A 22,828-nucleotide genomic window follows, 5' to 3' on the forward strand; every position below is an offset into this window, starting at 1 on the left:
AGAGGGAAAGAGAGAAATAGAGAGAAAGGATAGAGAGGGACAGCGAGGAGGAAGAGAGAGAGGCAAAGAGAGAGAGTGAGAGAAAGAGAGGGAGGGAGAGGGGAAAAGACATGAGAGTAAAAGAGAGGGAGAGAACCATGGGGAGAGAAAGAGAGGACATGGTGGAGGGAGAGAGACAGAGGAAATGAATGTAGGGATCAGGCATGTAGACGTTCTGAACACCAGCATCAGTATCCATGCTTCACATGGTCTCACATGGTGAATCAACAGACAATTAAAAGCTGATTCTCTGGCCGGTCTGTTTGCTTTATGAGTGTAATTATATGACTGGATGAAAGTCTGTTCACTTGGACAGACCCAGGAAGAAAAAGCAAAGAAAAAGAAGCAGACACTGATTATTAGGGTGAGTGTACAGTACCTTGCCAGCACCAGCTGCCAGTTGATCTGTTTGCTGGCCAATCGGACCAGACCAGGCGGCAGAGAGGAGTGGGAGGGCCTGCCACATGAGTCAGACAAAACACACAGCACAGCAGATATGTCCACAACTAGATCAGCCTGGCAATGGAAGCTTTAAATTACTCGGTCTACAGGGAGGAATCCAACAGGAACACTAGCTATGTTTACACTAAAGATCCCATGAAGGAACACATGGCCCAGGCTATTATCAACATATATAAGACAATACACTACAGCTAAGCTCGTCCCAGAATACTGTAGGTAAACTCACAGGTACAAAATGGACCAGGTTCAACCACCTTCTAAGGTCTCCCTGGCCCACATAGGGTGGAGACTGTGAGACAAGCAAAGCCAGTACAGCTCTTCAGTATTAAACTGGATTATTCATGTTCCCTAGCTGGCTACAGGAGGCCCAACTAGCACCTGCTTAGGAAGCCTTTTCTTTAGAAGTTCTTTTTTGCACTGTTTTTTTGTCCAATCCAATTTAATTCAAATTACTTTATTTTCCAGCTAGGATCTTCTTTTGTGGTGTGGAAGATATAATATAACACATGATACAACACAACAGAGACCAGACAGAGAATACATACTGTACTGTATCTACTGCACAATAAACATGACATTTACAGAGTAAGATATAATGCTTAGAATAAATAAATAAATAATACTGGATACAGTGCATAGTGCTTTTGTGTGTGTGTGTGTGTGTGTGTGTGTGTGTGTGTGTGTGTGTGTGTGTGTGTGTGTGTGTGTGTGTGTGTGTGTGTGTGTGCATGTGACATTGTTGGCCAGTAATGGTGGAGGCATGTTAGCCAGTCTGAATCCCTGAAGTAATGTTGTTTTGTTGTTATTGTTGTTTTTGTATCATATGTCTGAAAATGTGTATGCTGCCTTCTTTGCCAGGGCTCACGTGTAAAAGGGATGTGTCTCAATTTGATTGTTTTCTGGTTAAATATAGGATAAAAACGAGGATTAGTGAGTCATGCTGCTGCAACTACTGTAAGAAATGTCTCTGAGGTGGTGGGGTCGCGTCCCGATACTGTCCATCGTGGGACCACAAGCCTGAGAGCACCCTCTGAACGGCTGTTCATAATGACGTACCGGACTGAAATGATGCGCTTACCTGTACCACAGATAGTGCAGAATGAACCTGAATGGTCCTGTGAAAAGTGATCACAGTGAGGCTACACATCAGACATATTTAACTAAATCCTCCTCATGGTGGCCTGAATGTAAAGTCAGCTAAGAACATGAATAGGCCATGACTATAAGTTGAATACAATATATGAGCAACTATTACAGTAGTACAGTGATCTATCTTACCCGTCACTGCTTTGGCAATAACAGATGTGCTGTGCTCCTTGCTGCCTCGCAGCTGCAAATGTCAGAAAGTTGCAAATTAATATTTACCATATACACTTTTTAGTAAACATGTAGGACCAACTGACAATGTGTATGCATGGACTGCATACTACTCAGGAAAGTAGTGCCTCGGCCATGGCAGAACGTTAGTCACAATAGTGTTGAGCTATTGCGGAGGTTGTGTATGTGCAGGTAGCTAGCTACCAAATGAAAAGACTAGCTTCAACTCAAGAGGACCGTATCAAAACGCCAGTAGATAAAGTCAGGTAATACACAGCAGCGTGCTAGTTGTGCGACGTGGCTTGGTGTCAAGCTGGGCAGGGTAACGTTGATTAGCTAACTTCCAGGAGGGTGCACAGAACCTACTTCAGCGTTACTTGTCCGTTCTCTCAAGCAGAGTGAAAACAACGACTAGTAACACTTGGACAAACCTGAGTGTCGGTCTCGGGTGGCCATTCGGTATTAATAAGTAAATCATACAAAATGTTCTCCTCGTCGCCTTCAATGTTGCTGTCGTCAGCCATGGTATCTGTCAAAGTACGGTGTTCCCTATGGTTAAAAAAAGGCAATGACATAAAACGCGTTTGCCAGAGTAAAGAGTTGTTGATTATCAAAGCATATAGCGTTGTATTTTAAAATGCAGTTCTTAACAAATAATGTGTCACGTTTCTATCATTCCAATATATTAAAGGGGAAACACCTGAACAAGTTGATACTGAACGATATTGAAATTCAGGAACTAATATCGTCTGGACGGGTACCCGGCCGGACCGTTGACATTGTTGCGATCTCTCAAAAATTTCGTCCACGTTCCATCCGGTTGATCTGAAGGGAGCAGTGATGGCAGCGTTTTCTGGTAGGCTACCATTTTATAACATTTTACTATCATGACACGTTTTGTGCTTACAATACCAAATGTATATTCAATACACGCTCTGCATTGCTAGTGTGCTCAAAACTTCCATTTGCTCCACAGAAATGGGTGTTATGCCGGAAATCGCTCAGGCAGTGGAGGAGATGGACTGGCTGTAAGCTAGCTAACGTTAGCTATCATTCACAACATGTTATCAAATTATACCAACGTTACTGTTGAAGTTTCACTATCTCTCACTTGCTTTCTGTGATTATACTTCCAGTCTCCCCACCGACATCCAGGCAGAGTCCATTCCGCTGATTCTCGGAGGTGGAGATGTCCTCATGGTAAGAATGATTAATATGAAGTATATTTATTGATCATAGTGATGTCGAATATAGACCATCTGAATTGTGCCATCTTTCTGCAGGCTGCTGAAACGGGGAGCGGTAAAACGGGGGTAAGTGCTTCTCTCCTCAGCCTCCTTGAGGCAATCCTTCATCTAAAAGCGACTGGATGGGTGAAAGTCCTCCAGCTTTTGCACATCTACTCATATCAGATCAGTGGTTTTAAGGAAGATTTAAGATGATTCAAATGGGGATAATGCGTTGACTGTGTTCATGATTCCCTCCCATCCGATCCAGGCGTTTAGTATCCCAGTGATCCAGGTCGTCTATGAGACCCTGAAGGACCAGCAGGAGGGGAGGAAGGGGAGGAGTGCTGTGAAGACAGGAGGAGCAGGTAGGAGAAACACCGGTGCTCCTCCCTTCTTCCTCATTCTCTACTCCCTTCACCTCCCTCGCTGATAGAGGAGGGGAAGGGAGGAAACCAGGAGGAGGGAAGATGAGGACGTGTCGTCTACTCCCACATCATGAGCTGCCAACAGCTGCTGATGATAATAGACCATTCCTGTTCAGGCGGCAAGCTCCTCCCCCCTAGTTACTGTTGCTATGTCCCACAAGCTTTGGAGCATGTTTATAATGTCCACTGAACAGCACATGCCTGATGATTCTCTCGGATTCCTGACAATATTGCTGTGTTATTTGCCAAATTTCACTACTTTGTCTAAGAGAGTTCTACAGAAAGCCTGAACTATTTTACACAAGGATATATCCATGAGATTAGGATTTCGGACGGAGCAGGTGACAACATACGTGTGTGAGGCGATGTATGCGGAAGGCACAGACACCTCACAAACTCCTGATTGAAATTCATAAGAACAAAATCTTGGAGACTAACTGTAGACTAATGGCATCCATTAGAGATATAAAAAAATAAACTCCAAGGCACTCTGTCAAAAATATAAAATACTTTTATTGAGGCGGTACGGTCATGATGGACCTAAACAAAACTCAGCAAAAGTTTCAGCAACCAGCCTTCATCAGGGAGACAATCAAATAGAGGCATCCATTCTGAGAAAATAAGCCTGTGAGAATGATCTGCTAACTACTACGGGCTTATGTACATCAAGCACCTACTGTAACGTTGCTTCCTAGCTTTTTGTGTCGGTGCTGCTGTAAACTGATGTGTAGAGTATCGTACAGCTTGTTTTCTTATGGTACATTATGGTTTAGCATCCTGCAGGCCGGTTTTCTGTATGTTTTAAGAACACATTTCTTCAAACTAATGTCTAATCTATGAACACAACGCGGGACAAGCTTTGTTTGTGGGACATCAGAGGTGTGGTTTTAAGAAATCAAGCAACCTTATTGGTTATTATTCTCTGCGTGATTGATGGTATAGGAAACACTATAATTGCAGCTGAAACATGTTTCATTTATGAAGTAAAATGGAAAGCTGAAAGTAAGATGCACAAATTCTTATGTCAATGTCATTTTATTTCTATAGCGGCATTCATACAAATCAATGTAGCACATAGTGCTTCACATAAAAGGAGACGGATAAAAACATAAATCATACAAACACAGTGAAAACAGATTTAAAAGAAACAAAAGTAAAAGCATTAAAAATTCAAATAGTAAAATAGAATAAAAACTAAAACAGAATGCAAATTAAGAACACCAAGATATTAAAACAAGTAAAACTGTGTAGTAAAAGCAGTGTTAAAAAGGTGTCTTATTTAACTGTTTGAATACAATTTTTTCTAGAATTTTACCTAAAAATGGGAGGTTGTAAATCGGTCTTAAATATGCTACAAATTCCTCACATTTGGAAGTAGAGAGCATGTTGACAGGTGTGTAGGGTTTATGAGGCTGTCAACTGTTGAAAAAAGCACCCTGGGATTGTTATGATTTCTGGAGATCAATTTTACGAAATGATCTCCCCTAGCATTTCTTATAGCCGTATTAAAGGCATAGAGATGTTCTTTAAGGATATCATGTTGAACCTGTAGCTTTGTCTTCCTCCATGTGCGCTCAGCTCTTCTACATGTTCTCTTGAGTTGATTTATCCCCTCATTTCTCCATGGAGCTTTTTGTTCGGCCTTTTTCAATTTCTTAAGGGCGACAGAGTCGAGGGCATTAAAAATAGCTCACTATGTACCTGTGAACGGCCCACTTCAGGGGTTGTTACTCTTTGTGTTCATCATTATTGCAAAGTTATCAGCTGCTGCAGAGTTCAGGAAGCATTTCTTAACCAAGCACTGTGCTCATCTCAACTTTGAGTATCAGTGCCGTAAAAAAAATACAAGAGTGGTCAGAAACAGCAAGGTCACTGATAGTAGACACCACAGTCATGAGACCCTTTGAGATCACAAGGTCAAGGGTGTGGCTGGGATGTGAGTGGGTCCAGTAACGTGTCCACTAAAGTCCATTGAGTTCAAGAGGTTGATTAAGTCCCTGACCTTCAAATCACCCTCATTATCAACATGCAGATTACAATCGCCTGTGATGATAATATCATTGTTTGTGTGGGTAATGGACAGGAGTTCAGAGAAGTCTGCTAAGAAGGCTGGACATTGCTCGGGTGGTCTATACAGTTACTATCAGAACTGGAGGCTGGCGTTTTAAAATTACAGCAAGATATTCAAAAGAGGTAAAATCATCAAAGGAAGTGCTCCTGCAGCTCAGAGCATCCGTAGCTATGGTGACCGTCCCTCCTCCTTTTTTCCCTCCTTGTGAGGAACGTTTTCCCAGCTAGGGACCTGATATTCAGAATTGCCATTGATATATTCTCTGGATAGAGGGGCTGCCTCACGCTACACTTTGTTAGAGGCACAGAAATCAAATTGTCTATGATTGCTCCATTTGGAGTTGACGGTCATGCATATTCATATACAGATGTTTATCAATTAAAATTGTGCATGCTGTGATGCGGTATTTGGTCATATTTTATTTGTTTCAAATTGAGTGACGCACCAAACTGCTGTGTGACGACCTGTCCAACTCCCTAATGACTGTGGGTGAGACAGATGTGTAACAACCTGAACCAACGCTTAAAATAGCCTGAACCAACTCTTAAAACAGCCTGAACCAACGCTTAAAACAGCCTGAACCAACGCTTAAAACAGCCTGAACCAACGCTTAAAACAGCCTGAACCAACACTTAAAACAGCCTGAACCAACGCTTAAAACATCTAAACATGTAAATAAATTATTTTCCAAGCTGTAACCATGTAGTCTGTAGACAGAGATTGTCTTGGTGATGTATAATTATTCCAGAATAAGTGTGTTTAGTTGTGCTTAATATTTTCAACACTTGAATTTAAACTGAGGTGATCATATAGACACTGAGCCTGTTCTGTTATGATCATATAGACACTGAGCCTGCTCTGTTATGATAATATGGACACTGAGCCTGTTCTGTTATGATCATCCATATTTCCACGCCTGTGTTGTGACTGTGTTGATCAGCTGCGTGTTATTTTACTTGCCACCGGCAACCAATGAAGCGTGTTGCCCTTGGCGACAGCTGACGTATGTCTTTTTATGGTCCCAGTCCTCAACAGATGGCAGATGAATCCCTACGACCGGAGCACAGCTTTTGGTAAGAGTCACAAATGAAATGTCTGGGAGGTTTCATAGGTTCAGTCCATATTAAACATGGATGGACCTGCAGATTTATTTGATAATACATGCTCATTAAATGCTCATGCTCCTACTGTCCATCCATCTATCTATCTATCCACCCATCCACTCACCCACCCCCCCCCCCCCCTCCACCCCTCTGCTGTCTCTCCCTGTCCTTCATTCTCCAGCTATTGGGCCAGACGGGCTGTGCTGTCAGAGCAGGGAGTTTAAAGAGTGGCACGGCTGTCGCTCCACCAAAGGAGTCAGCAAGGGTAAGAACCGCCTGTCCAGGACTAGAGATGGGCCGATTGGCTTTTTTGGCCGATACCGATTTCCGATTTTTTTGGGGGGGCAGACTCATCCATACCGATTTTGTCCGATACCGATTTTCAAAAATTGTAATTAATTGACAGCACTCACTCACTATGACTGTGTATAGGACTGTTAACACAAGACTGTATGACTGTGTATAGGACTGTTAAAGGACAATGCTCGTTTTTGACAACCTGGACCTTATTTACGACATATTATTAGACGTTTGACTCACCGAGATCACTTTGGTGTAGTTCGGAGGCATGTAGAAGAAATTTATAATATGATCTTTCGAAACGACTTTCGAAACGAAATAGCTAGCTGTGTGCATGCGTGCTGGAGCAAGTGAGGAAGCTATTTCGTTTCGAAAGACGTTTCGAAAGATCATATTACAGAGGCATGTGAAAAACCACAACAGGCCTACGCTCTATGTAAGCACAACTAGCGATTCATAAAGACAGATTGATGAAAACAACCGTTTAGCGGCCGAAAATACATTTTTAGAAACTGCATTCTCGGTGCCCCGACCGCCGCCATTACATGGATATACTGGCTCACGCTGGATTGCGCTGGATTTTAAATTTCTTCTACATGCCTCCGAACTACACCAAAGTGAACTCAGTGAGTCAAACGTCTTATAATATGTCGTAAAAAAGGTCCAGGTTGTTAAAAACGAGCATTGTCCTTTAACAATGTTGAGTGTATGACTGTGTATAGGACTGTTAGTGCCTCATTTTACTCACTTGAACTGTTTAATGAAAATAAAATATATTTATCTTCGTTAGTTGTGTTTTCAAACCAGCAGGTTTTCATGTGCATCTTGTTGTGGTTCGGCCACCCTGAGGTGCTTCCCCGTCTAGGAGCGTCATTCGCCCGGCTCGCCTGTGCGCGCTGCGCGTCCTTCCACCTCAGCACGCGTGCTGAGAGCGCAGCGGCGCACCGGTGGCTCGTTAGTAATCAACACACCTGTGCTCCTGCGTCTCTCCCTGAGACAAACGAGGGGCAGGCCCAGCGCGTACATTTCTGCCGCTCTAGGTGAAACACAATTATGCCGCCCCTCTATTTGCGAATACCAGCAATAACGCACAGCATAAGGAAACAACAGTAACCAAAGTCTAGTCTATTGCAACGCACAGTGTCAACATTATAAGGAAAAGCATGACGCGCATAATGACATGCAATAAGCGAGAATAGAATAGGATTAGAATTATTGCCTATTGTTGTGAATCTTTGGACTGAATTGGGCTTTAGAACAGCAGGCTACCTATTATTCTTCAATGATAGGCCTAATGTCTAATTTACATAGCATATAACAACAATCAAATGTAGGCTATTAGGCTACTGTAGTTGTAGGCTATAATAGTTCGTTTCTGTAGGCTATTCTATGTGCGGAAAAATAACTGGCCAGTATGCCAATAGCCTACAATCTGGAGTGGTCCAAACTGACCTCTAAAACTGCGCTGCTGCTGTCGTTGCTGCTCTCCGCTCAACGTGCGGTGCGAACGGTTACTTCTCAGGACTGTATCACTCCCTCCAGGAAATACACTTCACCATAGCTCTTGTATTTTGTCTTCATCAAATCCACTGTAGAACTATAGAATCGGCTCACAGAAACCGGCCAGTTAAAGCCAGATCGGCCGGTTGCAGATTGGGCTAATTTTAGTCAAATCGGACGGTTTTGAATCGGCCACCGATCGATCGGCCCATCTCTATCCAGGACTGCTCTCAGGTCAGTTAAGAACCGTCTCTGTCCAGGACTGCTCTCAGGTCAGTTAAGAACCGTCTCTGTACAAATGATGATGACGGTAATGTTGACAGTATATTTTATATTTTTCAATGGATGAACCAAAGCCTCCTAACTTTTAGTTCTGTGTTCTCTCTCCCATCTTGCCCTCTAGGGAAGTACTACTACGAGGTGTCCTGTCACGACCAGGGGCTGTGTCGGGTGGGCTGGGCCTCCAGCCAGGCTGCCCTGGACCTGGGTCAGTCCCAGACAGCCAATACCGTCTAGTACAACGGGACTAGAGTGACCTACAGCCAATACAGTCTAGTAGAACGGTTCTATAGTGATCTAGTAAAGGGCAGTCTAGTAGAACGGTTCTATAGTGATCTAGTAAAGGGCAGTCTAGTAGAACGGTTCTATAGTGACCTAGTAAAGGGCAGTCTAGTAGAACGGTTCTATAGTGACCTAGTAAAGGGCAGTCTAGTAGAACGGTTCTATAGTGACTTAGTAAAGGGCAGTCTAGTAGAACGGTTCTATAGTGACCTAGTAAAGGGCAGTCTAGTAGAACGGTTCAATAGTGACCTAGTAAAGGGCAGTCTAGTAGAACGGTTCTATAGTGACCTAGTAAAGGGCAGTCTAGTAGAACGGTTCTATAGTGACCTAGTAAAGGGCAGTCTAATAGAACGGTTCTATAGTGACTTAGTAAAGGGCAGTCTAGTAGAACGGTTCTATAGTGACCTAGTAAAGGGCAGTCTAGTAGAACGGTTCTATAGTGACCTAGTAAAGGGCAGTCTAGTAGAACGGTTCTATAGTGACCTAGTAAAGGGCAGTCTAGTAGAACGGTTCTATAGTGATCTAGTGAAGGGCAGTCTAGTAGAACGGTTCTATAGTGACCTAGTAAAGGGCAGTCTAGTAGAACGGTTCTATAGTGACCTAGTAAAGGGCAGTCTAGTAGAACGGTTCTATGCTGTAGTCAGATACTGGGGACATTTAATCACTGTACTCTCCACCTTAGTTTGTTGATGTCTCCATGGCAACAGGGAACTTCTCCACTATCTACACTGACTGTAAATGGACTGTAGGGGAGGAAAAACCCCCGGAACATGAATTCATTCACCCAGGCCTGTCCTCACACCAGCCCCAGAAGAGAGGAAACACCTTTAGACTATTGAGATGCAGCCCATCACCACCCTCTGACAGAACAGTGATCAACTCACGATCAATGACTATTCTGAGAAACTGAGTCATGTGAATTGTGTTTTTAGGGACTGATAAGTACGGCTTTGGGTTTGGAGGGACTGGAAAGAAGTCCCACAACAAGCAGTTTGACAGCTATGGAGAGGTAAGAGGTAACCTTCAACACTAACCGTCTACCCTAACCCTAACCCTCCGAGGACAGATTACTGGATTAATTCAATTTATTTATTTAAAAGGGACAGCGTACAGTTAAAACATATACATTACGCATAGGCTACTATGACAACATATAATTCACTATCTAGCGTCTCATTTTTAAACAACATCCAACCTTTGTTTGGATCGTTTGAGTCATTAATTTCACTTAATTAAATTGCTTTTGTGTTGTAGGAATTTACCATGCATGACACCATCGGGTGTTACCTGGATCTGGACAACGGCAGTCTGTCATTCTCCAAGAACGGTAAAAGTTCTGCATGTGTGCTTTGAGACTGACGATGAACAGAGCTTCATAAATCACATGACAGCCTCTAGAGCAGGGGTGTCAAACATACGGCCCGCGGGCCAAAACCGGCCCGCCAGATGGTTCAAACCGGCCCACGAGACGACGTCCAACATTTTTAAAAAGGAACAGATATTCCAAATTTGTCCAGCAGAGGTCGCACTGACATAACGAGAGATCCGGAAATAAACAGCACGTGACAGCAACGCGCCCAGAATGCGCCATCTGGCAATCTTGCCTTATCGCTATTAAGCTCTTGTTGTCAAAATTACCCACGGTTGCACAGTCATAACCAAAATGTCTTTGTCAAAAAGGAGAAAAGTTGACACAGAGTGCAGAGTTTTCCAAGAAAAATGGACTGATTCTTATTTATTCACAGAAGTGAAAGGGAAACCTGTGTGCTTGGTGTGTAATCAGCAAGTTTCAGTGCTCAAGGAATATAATATTCGACGCCACTATGAGACTCATCATGGTGAAAAATACAACCATTTGCGAGGACAACTGAGAATAGAGAAGATAAATGAATTGTTAGTGGGTCTGAAGAAACAGCAGTCTGTTTTTACCCGTAGCCGAGAGGTCAGTGATGCAGCGGTGAAAGCTAGCTACCTTATTGCTAACGAGATAGCGTTAGGATCCAAGCCATTTTCTGAGGGCGAGTTCGTGAAAACATGCATGCTGAAGGCTGCAGAAATCGTGTGCCCTGAAAAGCGACAGGCCTTTGCCAACATTAGCCTAACGAGGAACACTGTCGCAGATAGAATTTCAGATCTCTCGGCAGACTTGGACAGCCAAATGAATCACAAAGTCAAGTCATTTGTTGCATTTTCGGTTGCAATTGATGAGAGCACTCTGAAGAATACAGTTCTGTTAAAAATAACATTTACTGTGGTAATGTAATATTTAAAGACCATGAACATTGTGCAGTATAATATCAGTCAGCAGCTTCAGCACAAAATAGTTTGGTCTGGTGTAACTCTATTGCTCATGCACTGCTATCACTTTTATGGGTTTTTGAAATGTACAAATTTAATACATTTACAAGGCAGGGTGATAACGTTCTTCATAGCTCCCACTTTAGTTTGTGCATAGTGTGGTGAGTCAGTTCAGGTGGTCAGATGTGAAAATGTATCTACTGTACATTAAAATAAACAAGTTGTTTTAATCAAAGTGAAATGCCATTTTTTCAGTTCCATAGGCCTATCTGTGAATAAATGTTTTGTGCCTTTGTAGATCCACTGTGGTCTGTGAGTTATAATGCACATATATAGGCTAAATTATAAATTAAGGCATAATATTGAAATATTGAAAAACAAAGGTAAAGATTTGGAGTTGACGTTATTTCTAGGTTATTTTGCTATTATTTTACTGGCCCGGCCCACTTGAGATCAGATTGGGCTGTATGTGGCCCCTGAAGCAAAATGAGTTTGACACCCCTGCTCTAGAGCCTCTACCCTGACCTCCACCCTGACCTCCACCCTGACCTCTACCCTGACCTCTACCCTGACCTCCACCCTCACCTCCACCCTGACCTCTACCCTGACCTCCACCCTGACCTCCACCTGACCTCCACCCTCACCTCCACCCTCACCTCTACCCTCACCTCCACCCTGACCTCTACCCTCACCCCTACCCTGACCTTCACCCTCACCTCTACCCTGACCTCCACCCTCACCTCTATCCTGACCTTCACCCTCACCTCTACCCTCACCTCCACCCTCACCTCTACCCTCACCTCTACCCTCACCTCTACCCTGACCTCCACCCTGACCTCCACCCTGACCCAACACCCTCACCTCAACCCTCACCTCCACCCTCACCTCTACCCTGACCTCCACCCTCACCTCTACCCTGACCTCTACCCTGACCTCTACCCTGACCTCCACCCTGACCTCCACCCTGACCTTCACCCTCACCTCCACCCTCACCTCTACCCTCACCTCTAATCCTCACCTCCACCCTGACCTCTACCCAAACAGGTATTTAGGGCTAAAATGGCTTGAAATTGAAGGTTAATGGACAGCGGCCGGAATAATAGATAACATTACCGTAAGAATAGTCACTACCTGAAATGAATTATTATTATTATTATTATTATTATTACAATTTAGTGTACTGTTTGTATGATGTTATTTCTAAAGGGATGAATGTACCACTATGTCTCTCTCTCTCTCTCTCTCTTTCTCTCTCTCTCTCTCTCTTTATCTCCCCTTCTCTCTCTCTCTCTTTCTCTCTCTCTCTCTCTCTCCCTCTCTCTCTCTCTCTCTCTCTCTCTCTCTCTCTTCTCTCTCTCTCTCTCTCTCTCTCTCTCTCTCTCTCTCTCTCTCTCTCTCTCTCTCAGGCACTGACCTGGGTTTGGCCTTTGAGGTTCCCCAACACCTGAAGAACCAGCCTTTCTTTGCCTCCTGTGTCCTAAAGGTGAGGCTCTTCATGTGACAAGGATACTTGTGTTTGGGAGTTTATATGAAACAACACATTCACTTAGGGTGTTTTCACACCAGGGGTTTTATTCCGAAATTGATCGCGTTTCCCTCGTATTATGATTCATTTTGGCATGTGTGAACATAGAAATTGCGACCGGTTCTGCAACAAACCAACCGCGACGAGCCCACCTGGAGAGGGTGGTCTCGTCTCGATTCAAGCGTTCTCCCTTACGATTCAGTTGTGGTCTGAAAGCATCTGGCCCTCAAAACGAAAGCTAGCCGGAAACCAACTCCTACGCTATCGCAAACATTGCCGTACATGAGGACTCACTACTGTCGCAACACACAACACTGGCCGAGCAGAATGTCGTCGTCAAAAGTATAAGAGCTAACATTATGTATGTCTCCTGTCTAGATTTCTGCACACTGCATAATACGCACTTTTGCTCGGCTATGTAGGTTTTATTCTCCATTTGAAAATAGATCCGCATCCGTCACATATTATTTTCCTACCGAAACTGCACATAGGTTCCTGCCCCTGTTACAACAACTCTGTATTTTGCATGTACAGTATGTAGGCCTACACCCGAAAGTACCATCACCTACCCAAGACGAATGTATAGCCTTCTATTCTTCTTTTGAAAATAAACATCCCAAGAGCACCTCTATTCTGACCAATCAGAAGGCTGTCTGCAAGCGAAGCGTGTTGGAGGCGTGTTCAGAACTGAGATCTGTCTCGATTGGGTATTCTGCCGTGTGAACACAAACTGGAACTAAGGATAGTTGCAACATTGTATCAATTTCGTTCCGATTCCCCTTGAATCGGAACGAAAAATAGGTTTGAAAACACCCTTAGATTCATAATATGGATACATTCCATCTCTTTAATGCATTTAGATTACAGAATCTATGATGTTGTTTTTAATAGTTAACTGAACATGCGTTTCCCGTCTGTCCTCTAGAATGCAGAGCTGAAGTTCAACTTCGGGGGCGAGGAGTTTAAGAACGCCCCCAAGAGCGGCTTTGTGGCCCTGGACCAAGCAGCTGAGGGACATGTGGTCAAGTCTGGTCAGACTGGTGGGTGGTTCGTTTCCATTGAGTAACACACACACACACACACACACACACACACACACACACACACACACACACACACACACACAATAACCCATAGTCATGCACCCCCTTTTATGAACTATGTTTTGTCTTAATTCAGCTCATTCCAGTCAAAGCCGTTGTATCTACGCTGTGTTCACATGTGTAGTTGTGGCTGGTCGTTGTTGAATAGCAGCTGCATTGTGTTTCTGGTGCAGTGCCCAGGTCAGCCAGGTGAAGAGCTTGTTGTGTTGTGTTTCTGGGCAGGCAGTGCCCAGATCAGCCAGGTGAAGAGCTCGGTCAACGCCCCCAGAGCTCTGATCATCGAGCCCTCTAAAGAGCTGGCTGAGCAGACCCTCAACAACGTCCAGCAGTGCAAGAAACACGTGGACAACCCCAAGATCAGGTACACACGTGTGTGTGTGTGTGTGTGTGTGTGTGTGTGTGTGTGTGTGTGTGTGTGTGTGTGTGTGTGTGTGTGTGTGTGTGTGTGTGTGTGTGTGTGTGTGCATGTGCGCGTGCGTTAGGGCTGCTCGATTAATCGGATTTTAATCTAGATTAAGATTTGGGCTGTCAACGATCATTAAAACAAAATAATCGCCATAAAACGATTTTGCACAAATCAAGTGCACCCTACACTGCAGAGCTATACTGTGCTTGACCCCTCCCCCAACCCCCCAAAGCCCCAAAACAAACAACACTAGTTCAGAGCGAGACGAGTTGTCAAGCGAGGCGCATGCATGCTCCTCTTGAACAAAACACGACAAGAAGAAGATTATGGCAGCAGAAAGACGCTGGTGGACAAGAGAGCTAAAACAACGTCAGTGGTGTGGAAACACTATGGGTTCCCAGAGACTGATTTGGACCAAGTTGACACGGTGTGTAAAATTTGCTACGCAGTCATAGCTGCCCCTCAAAGTAGCCCTTCTCTGTCCCGTTGTCGCATTCCGCTCACTCATGCAACAACAGTCCTTTGCTGGTCCATTCACTTTGCCATCAAAATAAATCGGTGTCGGCCTAGTTAGGAGAGGCGCTCATATATACAAGTGTCTGATAAACATGAAACTTCACTTACCTAAGCAAAGGGGTCTATTTTAACAAATTCTGGGTTTTGAAGCCTCGGCGCTACCATTAAATAAATTATTTAGACGCGTTCTGTCCTAGTGAAATTATTTTTCCGAGGTAGTCTTCTGTGGTGGTGGCGGTGCTTTGAAGCTTCTTTATTTATCAGTTTTGGCACTTTTATTTTTTTATTTATCAAGGTCAAGGTTCACTATTTGTCTCCCATGGGATAAATGTATCTAATCCAAAGAACATTGTTAAAAAGAAAAGCCACTGTCAACATTTAATAAATTAATTGTTATCAAAGTCAATGTATAATTTGATATTTAAGAAAATTTAAAAACTTTTGATAAAAAATTAATGAAATGAATAATCGTGTTAAATAATTGTGATCTCAATATCAATCAAAATAATTGTGATTATGATTTTTGCCATAATCGAGCAGCCCAAGCGTGCGTGCGGGTGTGTGTGTGTGTGTGTATGTGTATATGTGTGACTGACTGTGTGTGTGGTTTCAGGGACCTGCTGGTCATCGGGGGGGTCGCAGCCAAAGAGCAGCTGGCCGTCCTGGAGCAGGGGGTAGGTGGACATGGTCTCCATGGTGATGTTTACAGCTACTGTGAATGGAACGGTCGCTTGCTCGTTCATTCACTCTCTCTCTCTCACTCTCTCACTCTCTCACTCACTCACTCACTCACACACACACACACACACACACACACACATATTTCAATATCTTTATTTGTGTTCACATTTGACAAGTAATGCTTGAACACAAACACTAAATGAAAGGACAAACAAAATATTAGGCCAATTAATCTAGTGGCAAAAAAAGATTTGTCTTTAATCATGTCGGCCAATTTTACAGCTAGACCTAACAGCTATAATGGATTATGAAGATGTGAGCCCATCATTTTTACTGCCGTAGGGCGGGAAAAAAACCTATCAAAGGCAAGTCACCAGCGAGAAAAGGCCAAGATTAGAAGGGAAACCTCCAACAGTTAACTGTGGTCACCATGGAGCATCTAATCCAGTTCTGTGTCACGCCAACACTAACTGATGAAGACGTGGCCTTTAATTTTGCATGGTTTATGATTGTTTTTAATGTTACTGAAAGCAACATCATATGATTTGTATGTGTCTGTATAGGCCTATGACGCCTTTCTCATATTTTTGGAATATAGCCTATTCCTACAGTTTCAACACTGTGCATTACGCATGGTAACTCGCCCCAAAAAAGGCCAGTTAAAAAAAAACAGGAACCACATCTGGATCCCCTAAAGAAGTTAAGTCCCTCGCCAGACAATTTAGCTCACTGGGCACAACGATTGCTGTCCATAATCTAGGCATTATGCAATAATAGGCAATAACATTCAGAAGGAGACCTACAGTAGGACTAGCCTATTGACTGCAGGCATAGAGTAGAGACCTACTGCATATAGAAAAGAGATTAGAATAACAACGACGACGACAACGATAATAACGATAATAATAATAATAATAATAATAACATAGAATAGCAAATCAAAAAATATAGTAGAATTGAATAGCCTGGTAACAAAATGACATTTTATAGCATAACCTACAAATCAGCTAGGCTGTGAAGCCTAAGGCAGTCAATATGGCTAAAAGTCATTTTTAGGTTTAGTCCTACATCATATCTGTGTGCTGTTAAGGATCCTTTTTTATATAATATAACAAAATATAAATGTGTTAAGACTGTGCTTAGACTGCTATTGTGAAATAACGACAGGCCTACATTTAAACAGTGGTCTGACAGGAGTGTGAAAACCTGGTGGAAACGGTGTTCATAAAGGATGTGAATGAATTAGATTTCTTTAACAGTAATGTTAAATAACCCAAATTTCTTAAAATGGATGTCTCGCAACCAAACTCTTCATAATAATATATAATCATTAACTCTCCTCCAACAGTGATTTGCTGCACTTTTAGGCCCTAGCTGTGATCAGCAGAGAAACATTTATTAGGCTACATGCAACATTTGTAGCAAAGACCTGGGAGAACAAGTCTTTGGTGGGACAACTTTGTGAATGGCTTGAGCATAGATGGAAGGAAAACCTCCGTAGGCCATGTCCAAAGCCTGTGGCCTGCTGGCCTGGCATGCATAGCCTACTACAGTGTTTTCAATCATTTTTGCGCATCCGTTTGAACCGGGATTCTTATCACAATACTTTGTTGTGTGAACGCGGACATTTTGTAAAACGCAAAACTTTCCCGTTTTGGAAAATGTGTTGTTGTGTAAACAGGGCCTGAGTCTTGTTGGAAGGACCTGTAATCTGTCTTTAGCTGTAAAAGACTCTGTCCTCATCAGCTGCTAAACTCTTCAGTATTGAGAGAGAGAGACAGAATGATCTGCAGCAGGAAGGCAAGCTGCTTTCCTTGTAGTTTTAAATGCACGCACGTACACACACACACACACACACACACACACACCTAGTCCCTCATAAAGAAGACCATCTTTGGTTGCTCGAAAATAACCATGAGTTACCCTTTGATTAAATAACCACGAGTTACTCCTTGATTAGATAACCACGAATTACTCCTTGATTTTAGTTGTTTACCTATTTTTTGTTTCCCGCTCTATCCTCTATCCCTCTCTTCCTCCCTCTTCTCTCTCTCCCTTTCTCTTCTCTCTCCTCTCCCTCCCTCCCCCTCTCTCCCTCCCACCCTCCCTCCCTCTCCCTCCCTCCCTCTCTCTCTCTCTCTCCCTCCCTCTCTCTCCCAGGTTGACATTGTGGTTGGAACACCAGGCAGGTTGGATGACCTCATCTCCACAGGGAAGCTCACTCTGTCCCAAGTCCGCTTCCTGGTGCTGGACGAGTGTGTATGTACACACATGCACGCACACACACACACACACACACACACACATATATGTATGTACATCCACCTATTTATCACATGGTTGACCTTCCTCCATGTAAGCGTGTCTCTCCTGTAGGACAGAACGCTTGGTGAGAATGAGAGGATTTGTCGCAACGGACCGCCGGTGCGTTATTCCTGCCACGGTGACCTTGGTCTTGAATAACTATCACCTTTTTAGTTAATCTAAGTAACCTTAAAAAGCTACTAATAGTTAAATTAATTTAGAGTTTTATCCTATAGCCGTTTCAAGGTTGAATTAGTTCTGGTTTTGGTTTGATACGGAATCCTACAATATCCAAATTGAATAAGGTCACCACTCTCACTACCAAGACTTATGAACAGTGAATCCTATTCCTTTCGTGATGCTAAAACATCTCACCACTTGTGATACCTATTTTTAGTCACTAGGATCTAGATAACCCTTTGTGATAGGTGCTTATCTGAGTCTTCAAATATTATTTTAACAAGGATTGATCCTCACTGTTGTCAGACATACCTTTTGGTTTCTATCCTAAACAGACATATTGAACCATCTACTCCTTGAGAAAATTATCTGAGAGAATAGTCTATTTCACTGTTCTTACCCAATTCGACCCTCTGACTAATTGCTTGGAAAGGCCGAAGACCCGGCTTGATGGACTTTAATGCGCTAATTCCAACTTAGGCCTCCGGTTCCGCCGGCAAGGGTCGTAAAGGGCCTACTTTTAAGATACCGCTACTCTAGGTTGTCGTTTTGGTAATGTCGTTCGCTCGTGGAGCTCTCTCCGGTGCTCACCTTATCTCACCCGAAGGTTGAGGTATGATGAGAGGACACCAGCTAGTGTTAACGGCCTCGATAAACACCCCTAATAGTGAGTTCTTGGCACTGCTAACATCGAGATCCGACAGTTTGTCAGGTGCCAATGTAAGGCATATATGCTTCCTCTTTTGGTGTCTGTGGTCAAAGTAAAAATAAGGATTGACACGCAGTTCAATCAAAGTATAAAAAAAGCAGTTCTGAACAAAGTTTTCAGATGGGTTCTTTCACAATCTTACTATTACACGAATGCAACAACAGATCAAGAGAGAGACAGTTACCCTAAGCTAATCATGCGGTATTTATACAATACATCAAAGGTAAACCCACGCTGTGGGGGCGAAGCATAATACGTCAATGGCCAGGTACTTGCGTCAATGCTGACCATAAGCAGTTTCAATTCACATAAGCATAACTCTAAATAAGGTCTGAAGGAACTCCTTATAAGGTGAACACTTCCTTACATCTGCATCACAAGTGCGTCAATCATAGATAGATAAGACAGTCAAAAGTTCATCAGACGCTCTGCATGCGTCAATCATAGATAGATAGACAGTCAAGAGTTCATTACTTGCATCAATCAGTCATCACACGTGCATCACTTGCAAGAGAAAAAATTTGCATAAGACATACATGAACTAAGGCTTCATGCGTATATGAAACTAACACCTTTCGTCACTTGCAAAAGAAAAATCCCCCTTTCGCATAGTTCCACAGGAAACACTATATTTAGAAGCTACAGTATGCAGACAGAAAGACAGACAGAGACAGAGAAACAAGATGAAATCCCCAGGTACCCAAAGGTCAAAATGGACTGTGAATGGCCACTCGTTCAACACTCCCAATAAAGGTGCCGTCTCTCCCTCTGGAACCGTGTCTCTCCCTCTGGAACCCTGTCTCTCCCTCTGGAACCCTGTCTCTCCCTCTGGAACCCCGTCTCTCCCTCTGTAACCCCGTCTCTCTCTCTGGAACCCTGTCTCTCCCTCTCTCCCCCTGGAACCCTGTCTCTCCCCCTGTAACCCTGTCTCTCCCCCTGTAACCCTGTCTCTCCCTCTGGAACCCTGTCTCTCCCTCTGGAACCCTGTCTCTCCCCCTGGAACCCTGTCTCTCCCCCTGTAACCCTGTCTCTCCCCCTGTAACCCTGTCTCTCCCTCTGGAACCCCGTCTCTCCCTCTGCAACCCTGTCTCTCTCTTCCCAGGACGGGCTGCTCTCTGCAGGCTATACTGACTTCATCATGAGGGTCTACAACCAGATACCTCAGGTCACCCCTGACGGCAAGAGGCTGCAGGTACAGTGTGTGTGCGTGTGTGCGTGCGTGCGTGTGAGCGAGTGTGTGTGTTAATGCCCCCCTGTGTGTGTTAACCTTCCCCCCTAGGTCATCGTGTGCTCTGCCACCCTGCACTCGTTTGATGTGAAGAAGCTGTCGGAGCGCATCATGCACTTCCCCACCTGGGTGGACCTGAAGGGGGAGGACTCTGTCCCCGAGACCGTCCACCACGTGGTGGTCCCCGTCAGCCCTAAACAGGACCGCCTCTGGGAGAGGCTGGCCAAAAACCACATCCGGGTCAGACTGGGGTCAAACACAGGACTATAGAGCGCCTGAGCGGAAGCAGGAAGCGCCGTTCCATGGGACCTTATTTTGGAAAAAATATGTACGGTAGTTAACGGCGAGAGACAAATAATTTCTTGATCCTGTTGTTGTGCCACGATATGATGTTTGTCAATTTAAAGCAAGTCAAGAAAGTCGCAGTTTGTCATAAAACTGTAAAGCCGTTATTCCAGAATTCAAAATATTAAAAGGTGAAAATCACTCTTAGTCTGGCCATGTTGAGAGCTGCAGGTGAAAATCGCTATTAGTCTAGCCATGTTGAGAGCTGCAACTGTGTGAAAGGAGAGTTACTGTAGTCAGTCCTGTAAGAGCCGGCATGCGAGATTGGCTTTACAAGGTTTTGGTGTCAGCTTAGCTAATATTAGCTAACTTGCGAGTTAACCGTGATGTAAAATGTATGTTTTAAATTGACAAACATATGTCATGGTCATGGCACAATTCAAACAGGATCAAGATAGGTCTCTCACCGCTGACTACTGTACATATATTTTTCTGATTTTAGGTCCCATGGAAGTTTTCTCTTCCTGCTTCCGCCTAGGCCCTCTCTTTACAAACAGGCATTTAGCGTCAGATACTTGGGGTGGTGCTCTTGATTTGTAGTTGAGGCAGTGAAATGTTGTGTTTCAGACTGATGAGGTCCACGCCAAGGACAACACCAGACCAGGAGCCAACAGTGCAGGTGAGACCCCCTCTCACCCTCATCACACATCACTGATGGCACGCAGTCCAGTTCAGTGAATAGACCAGTATTAATGAATGGGAACTGTTAAAGCCGTAAATTAGTTTAGGCATTTAGCATCATACTGTATGGCCATAGAGATCCATTATGTATGTAGCTGTGACATGAGCAATGAGCACTAGTACTATACACAATTCATCAAAATGTATAACAGGTCTTATGATGCTATACCAAACTACTCCTTTATGTTGAGGCCTATAACTCAGTATTCTAACTTAATAATGTGAACTGAATCCCTGTAGTCCTCTCAAACCTGCTGTCTGTCCTGGTGTGTGTAGAGATGTGGTCAGAGGCCATCAAGGTCCTGAAGGGAGAGTACACAGTCAGAGCCATCAAGGAGCACAACATGGACCAGGCCATCATCTTCTGCCGGACCAAGATTGACTGTGACAACATGGAGCAGTACTTCATACAACAGGGCGGAGGTGAGATTACAGGGCGGAGGTGAAATTACAGGGCGGAGGAGAGATTACAGGGTGGAGGAGAGATTACAGGGTGGAGGAGAGATAACAGGGTGAAGGTGAGATTACAGGGTGGAAGTGAGATTACAGGGTGGAGGAGAGATAACAGGGTGGAGAGAACATGGTGGAGGAGAGAACAGGGTGGTGAGATAAGGTAGAGGAGAGATAAAATGGTGGTGAGAGATGAGTGGATGAGACAGTTTGATACTCTTTTAAACACTTTCAAAATGTATTCTTTAAAAAAATATTAGAATGTGGGAGGATTGATGGCATTTTACACAACTGAATGCTTCCATTCACATGATGGTTATGGAATGGAAAAAATGCAAAAAAGAAATTAAAAATATCGATTGAAGTATTCAATTGGTATCGGTATCACTTTAAGGGTACTGGTATTGGTACTGGTATCGTAATTTATCAAATGGTACCCAGCCCTAGTGGATATATAACAGGGTGGAGGACAGATAACAGGGTGAAGGTGAGATAACGGTGCAGAGATAATAGGGTGGTGAGATAACAGGGTGGAGGTGAGAACAGGGTGGAGGGGAGATAACAGGGTGCAGAGATAATAGGGTGGTGAGATAACAGGGTGGAGGGGAGATAACAGAGTGGTGAGAGAACAAAGTGGAGGAGAGATAACAGGTTGGAGGGATTACAAGGTGGAGGAGATATAACAGGGCAGAGGAGAGATTACAGGGTGGAGGTGAGATTACAGGGTGGAGAGAACATGGTGGAGTAGAGATAACGGTGGAGAGATAACAGGGTGGACAGATAACGGGGTGGACAGATAACGGGGTGGACAGATAACGGGGTGGAGAGATAACGGGGTGGAGAGATAACGGGGTGGAGAGATAACGGGGTGGAGAGATAACAGGGTGGAGAGATAACGGGGTGGAGAGAACAGAGTGGAGGTGAAATTCTGTAATACTGTTAAGTCTCTATTGTCGTATTTAATACTACCACTTAATATCACAGTATATACGTACCATCCATTTCTGTGTCAGACCAAATTGTATTATTTTCATACATATGGATTCACTGAAGTAGAAAAATTTGTATTTCTCGTCATGCAGGTCCATCTAAGAAAGGACACCAGTTCTCCTGCGTCTGTCTCCATGGTGACAGAAAGCCCAATGAACGCAAGTTCAATTTGGAGCAGTTCAAGGTAAACTACTATTTATTTTCACTTCATCTTTAGATATTCTGCCAGGTTTACCATATGTCAATGTCATTTGCACCATTCATACAGATCAATGTAGCACATAAATACATATAGGTCCACAAAAAGAGATGGATAAAAATGATGCGCGCAGCGACTATTTTCACTGACGACTAGGCGGTGGTTTTGTAACCGATTACACGTCTAAAAACAGGATTCTCAAATTT

The 22,828-nt window shown here is 43.7% G+C and overlaps 2 protein-coding genes across 5 annotated transcripts in view; one reads left to right on the plus strand and one right to left on the minus strand.

Moving 5' to 3' along the window:
- nbas (NBAS subunit of NRZ tethering complex) overlaps positions 1-2,342 on the minus strand; it is a gene marked incomplete at its 5' end in the record, with an annotated part of 391,676 nt that extends 389,334 nt beyond the window's left edge. For all 3 annotated transcript variants that reach the window (XR_014630909.1, XR_014630910.1, XM_084453787.1), the window contains 4 exons: positions 419-496; positions 1,580-1,616; positions 1,780-1,831; positions 2,250-2,342. Coding sequence is in view for 1 of the 3 variants with exons in the window: in XM_084453787.1 (XP_084309913.1) it covers positions 419-496; positions 1,580-1,616; positions 1,780-1,831; positions 2,250-2,342 (260 nt within the window). The remainder of the gene's footprint in view (positions 1-418; positions 497-1,579; positions 1,617-1,779; positions 1,832-2,249) is intronic.
- Positions 2,343-2,630: 288 nt separating this feature from the next.
- Positions 2,631-22,828, plus strand: part of ddx1 (DEAD (Asp-Glu-Ala-Asp) box helicase 1) — a 34,294-nt gene continuing 14,096 nt past the window's right edge. The window contains exons 1-20 of one of the 2 annotated variants that reach the window (XM_084454167.1): positions 2,631-2,674; positions 2,795-2,846; positions 2,955-3,018; positions 3,102-3,131; positions 3,316-3,412; positions 6,569-6,616; positions 6,828-6,911; positions 8,850-8,933; positions 9,940-10,016; positions 10,262-10,334; positions 12,712-12,788; positions 13,756-13,870; positions 14,156-14,294; positions 15,469-15,529; positions 17,697-17,795; positions 19,832-19,921; positions 20,009-20,197; positions 20,870-20,921; positions 21,260-21,406; positions 22,516-22,607. In XM_084454167.1, the coding sequence (XP_084310293.1) occupies positions 2,659-2,674; positions 2,795-2,846; positions 2,955-3,018; positions 3,102-3,131; positions 3,316-3,412; positions 6,569-6,616; positions 6,828-6,911; positions 8,850-8,933; positions 9,940-10,016; positions 10,262-10,334; positions 12,712-12,788; positions 13,756-13,870; positions 14,156-14,294; positions 15,469-15,529; positions 17,697-17,795; positions 19,832-19,921; positions 20,009-20,197; positions 20,870-20,921; positions 21,260-21,406; positions 22,516-22,607 (1,686 nt within the window). In that variant the 5' untranslated portion in view covers positions 2,631-2,658. The remainder of the gene's footprint in view (positions 2,675-2,794; positions 2,847-2,954; positions 3,019-3,101; positions 3,132-3,315; positions 3,413-6,568; positions 6,617-6,827; positions 6,912-8,849; positions 8,934-9,939; positions 10,017-10,261; positions 10,335-12,711; positions 12,789-13,755; positions 13,871-14,155; positions 14,295-15,468; positions 15,530-17,696; positions 17,796-19,831; positions 19,922-20,008; positions 20,198-20,869; positions 20,922-21,259; positions 21,407-22,515; positions 22,608-22,828) is intronic. The other variant, XM_084454168.1, reaches the window with a different exon arrangement.

The sequence above is a fragment of the Borostomias antarcticus genome (assembly GCF_949987555.1).
Source record: "Borostomias antarcticus genome assembly, chromosome: 19".
Classification (NCBI taxonomy): domain Eukaryota; kingdom Metazoa; phylum Chordata; class Actinopteri; order Stomiiformes; family Stomiidae; genus Borostomias; species Borostomias antarcticus.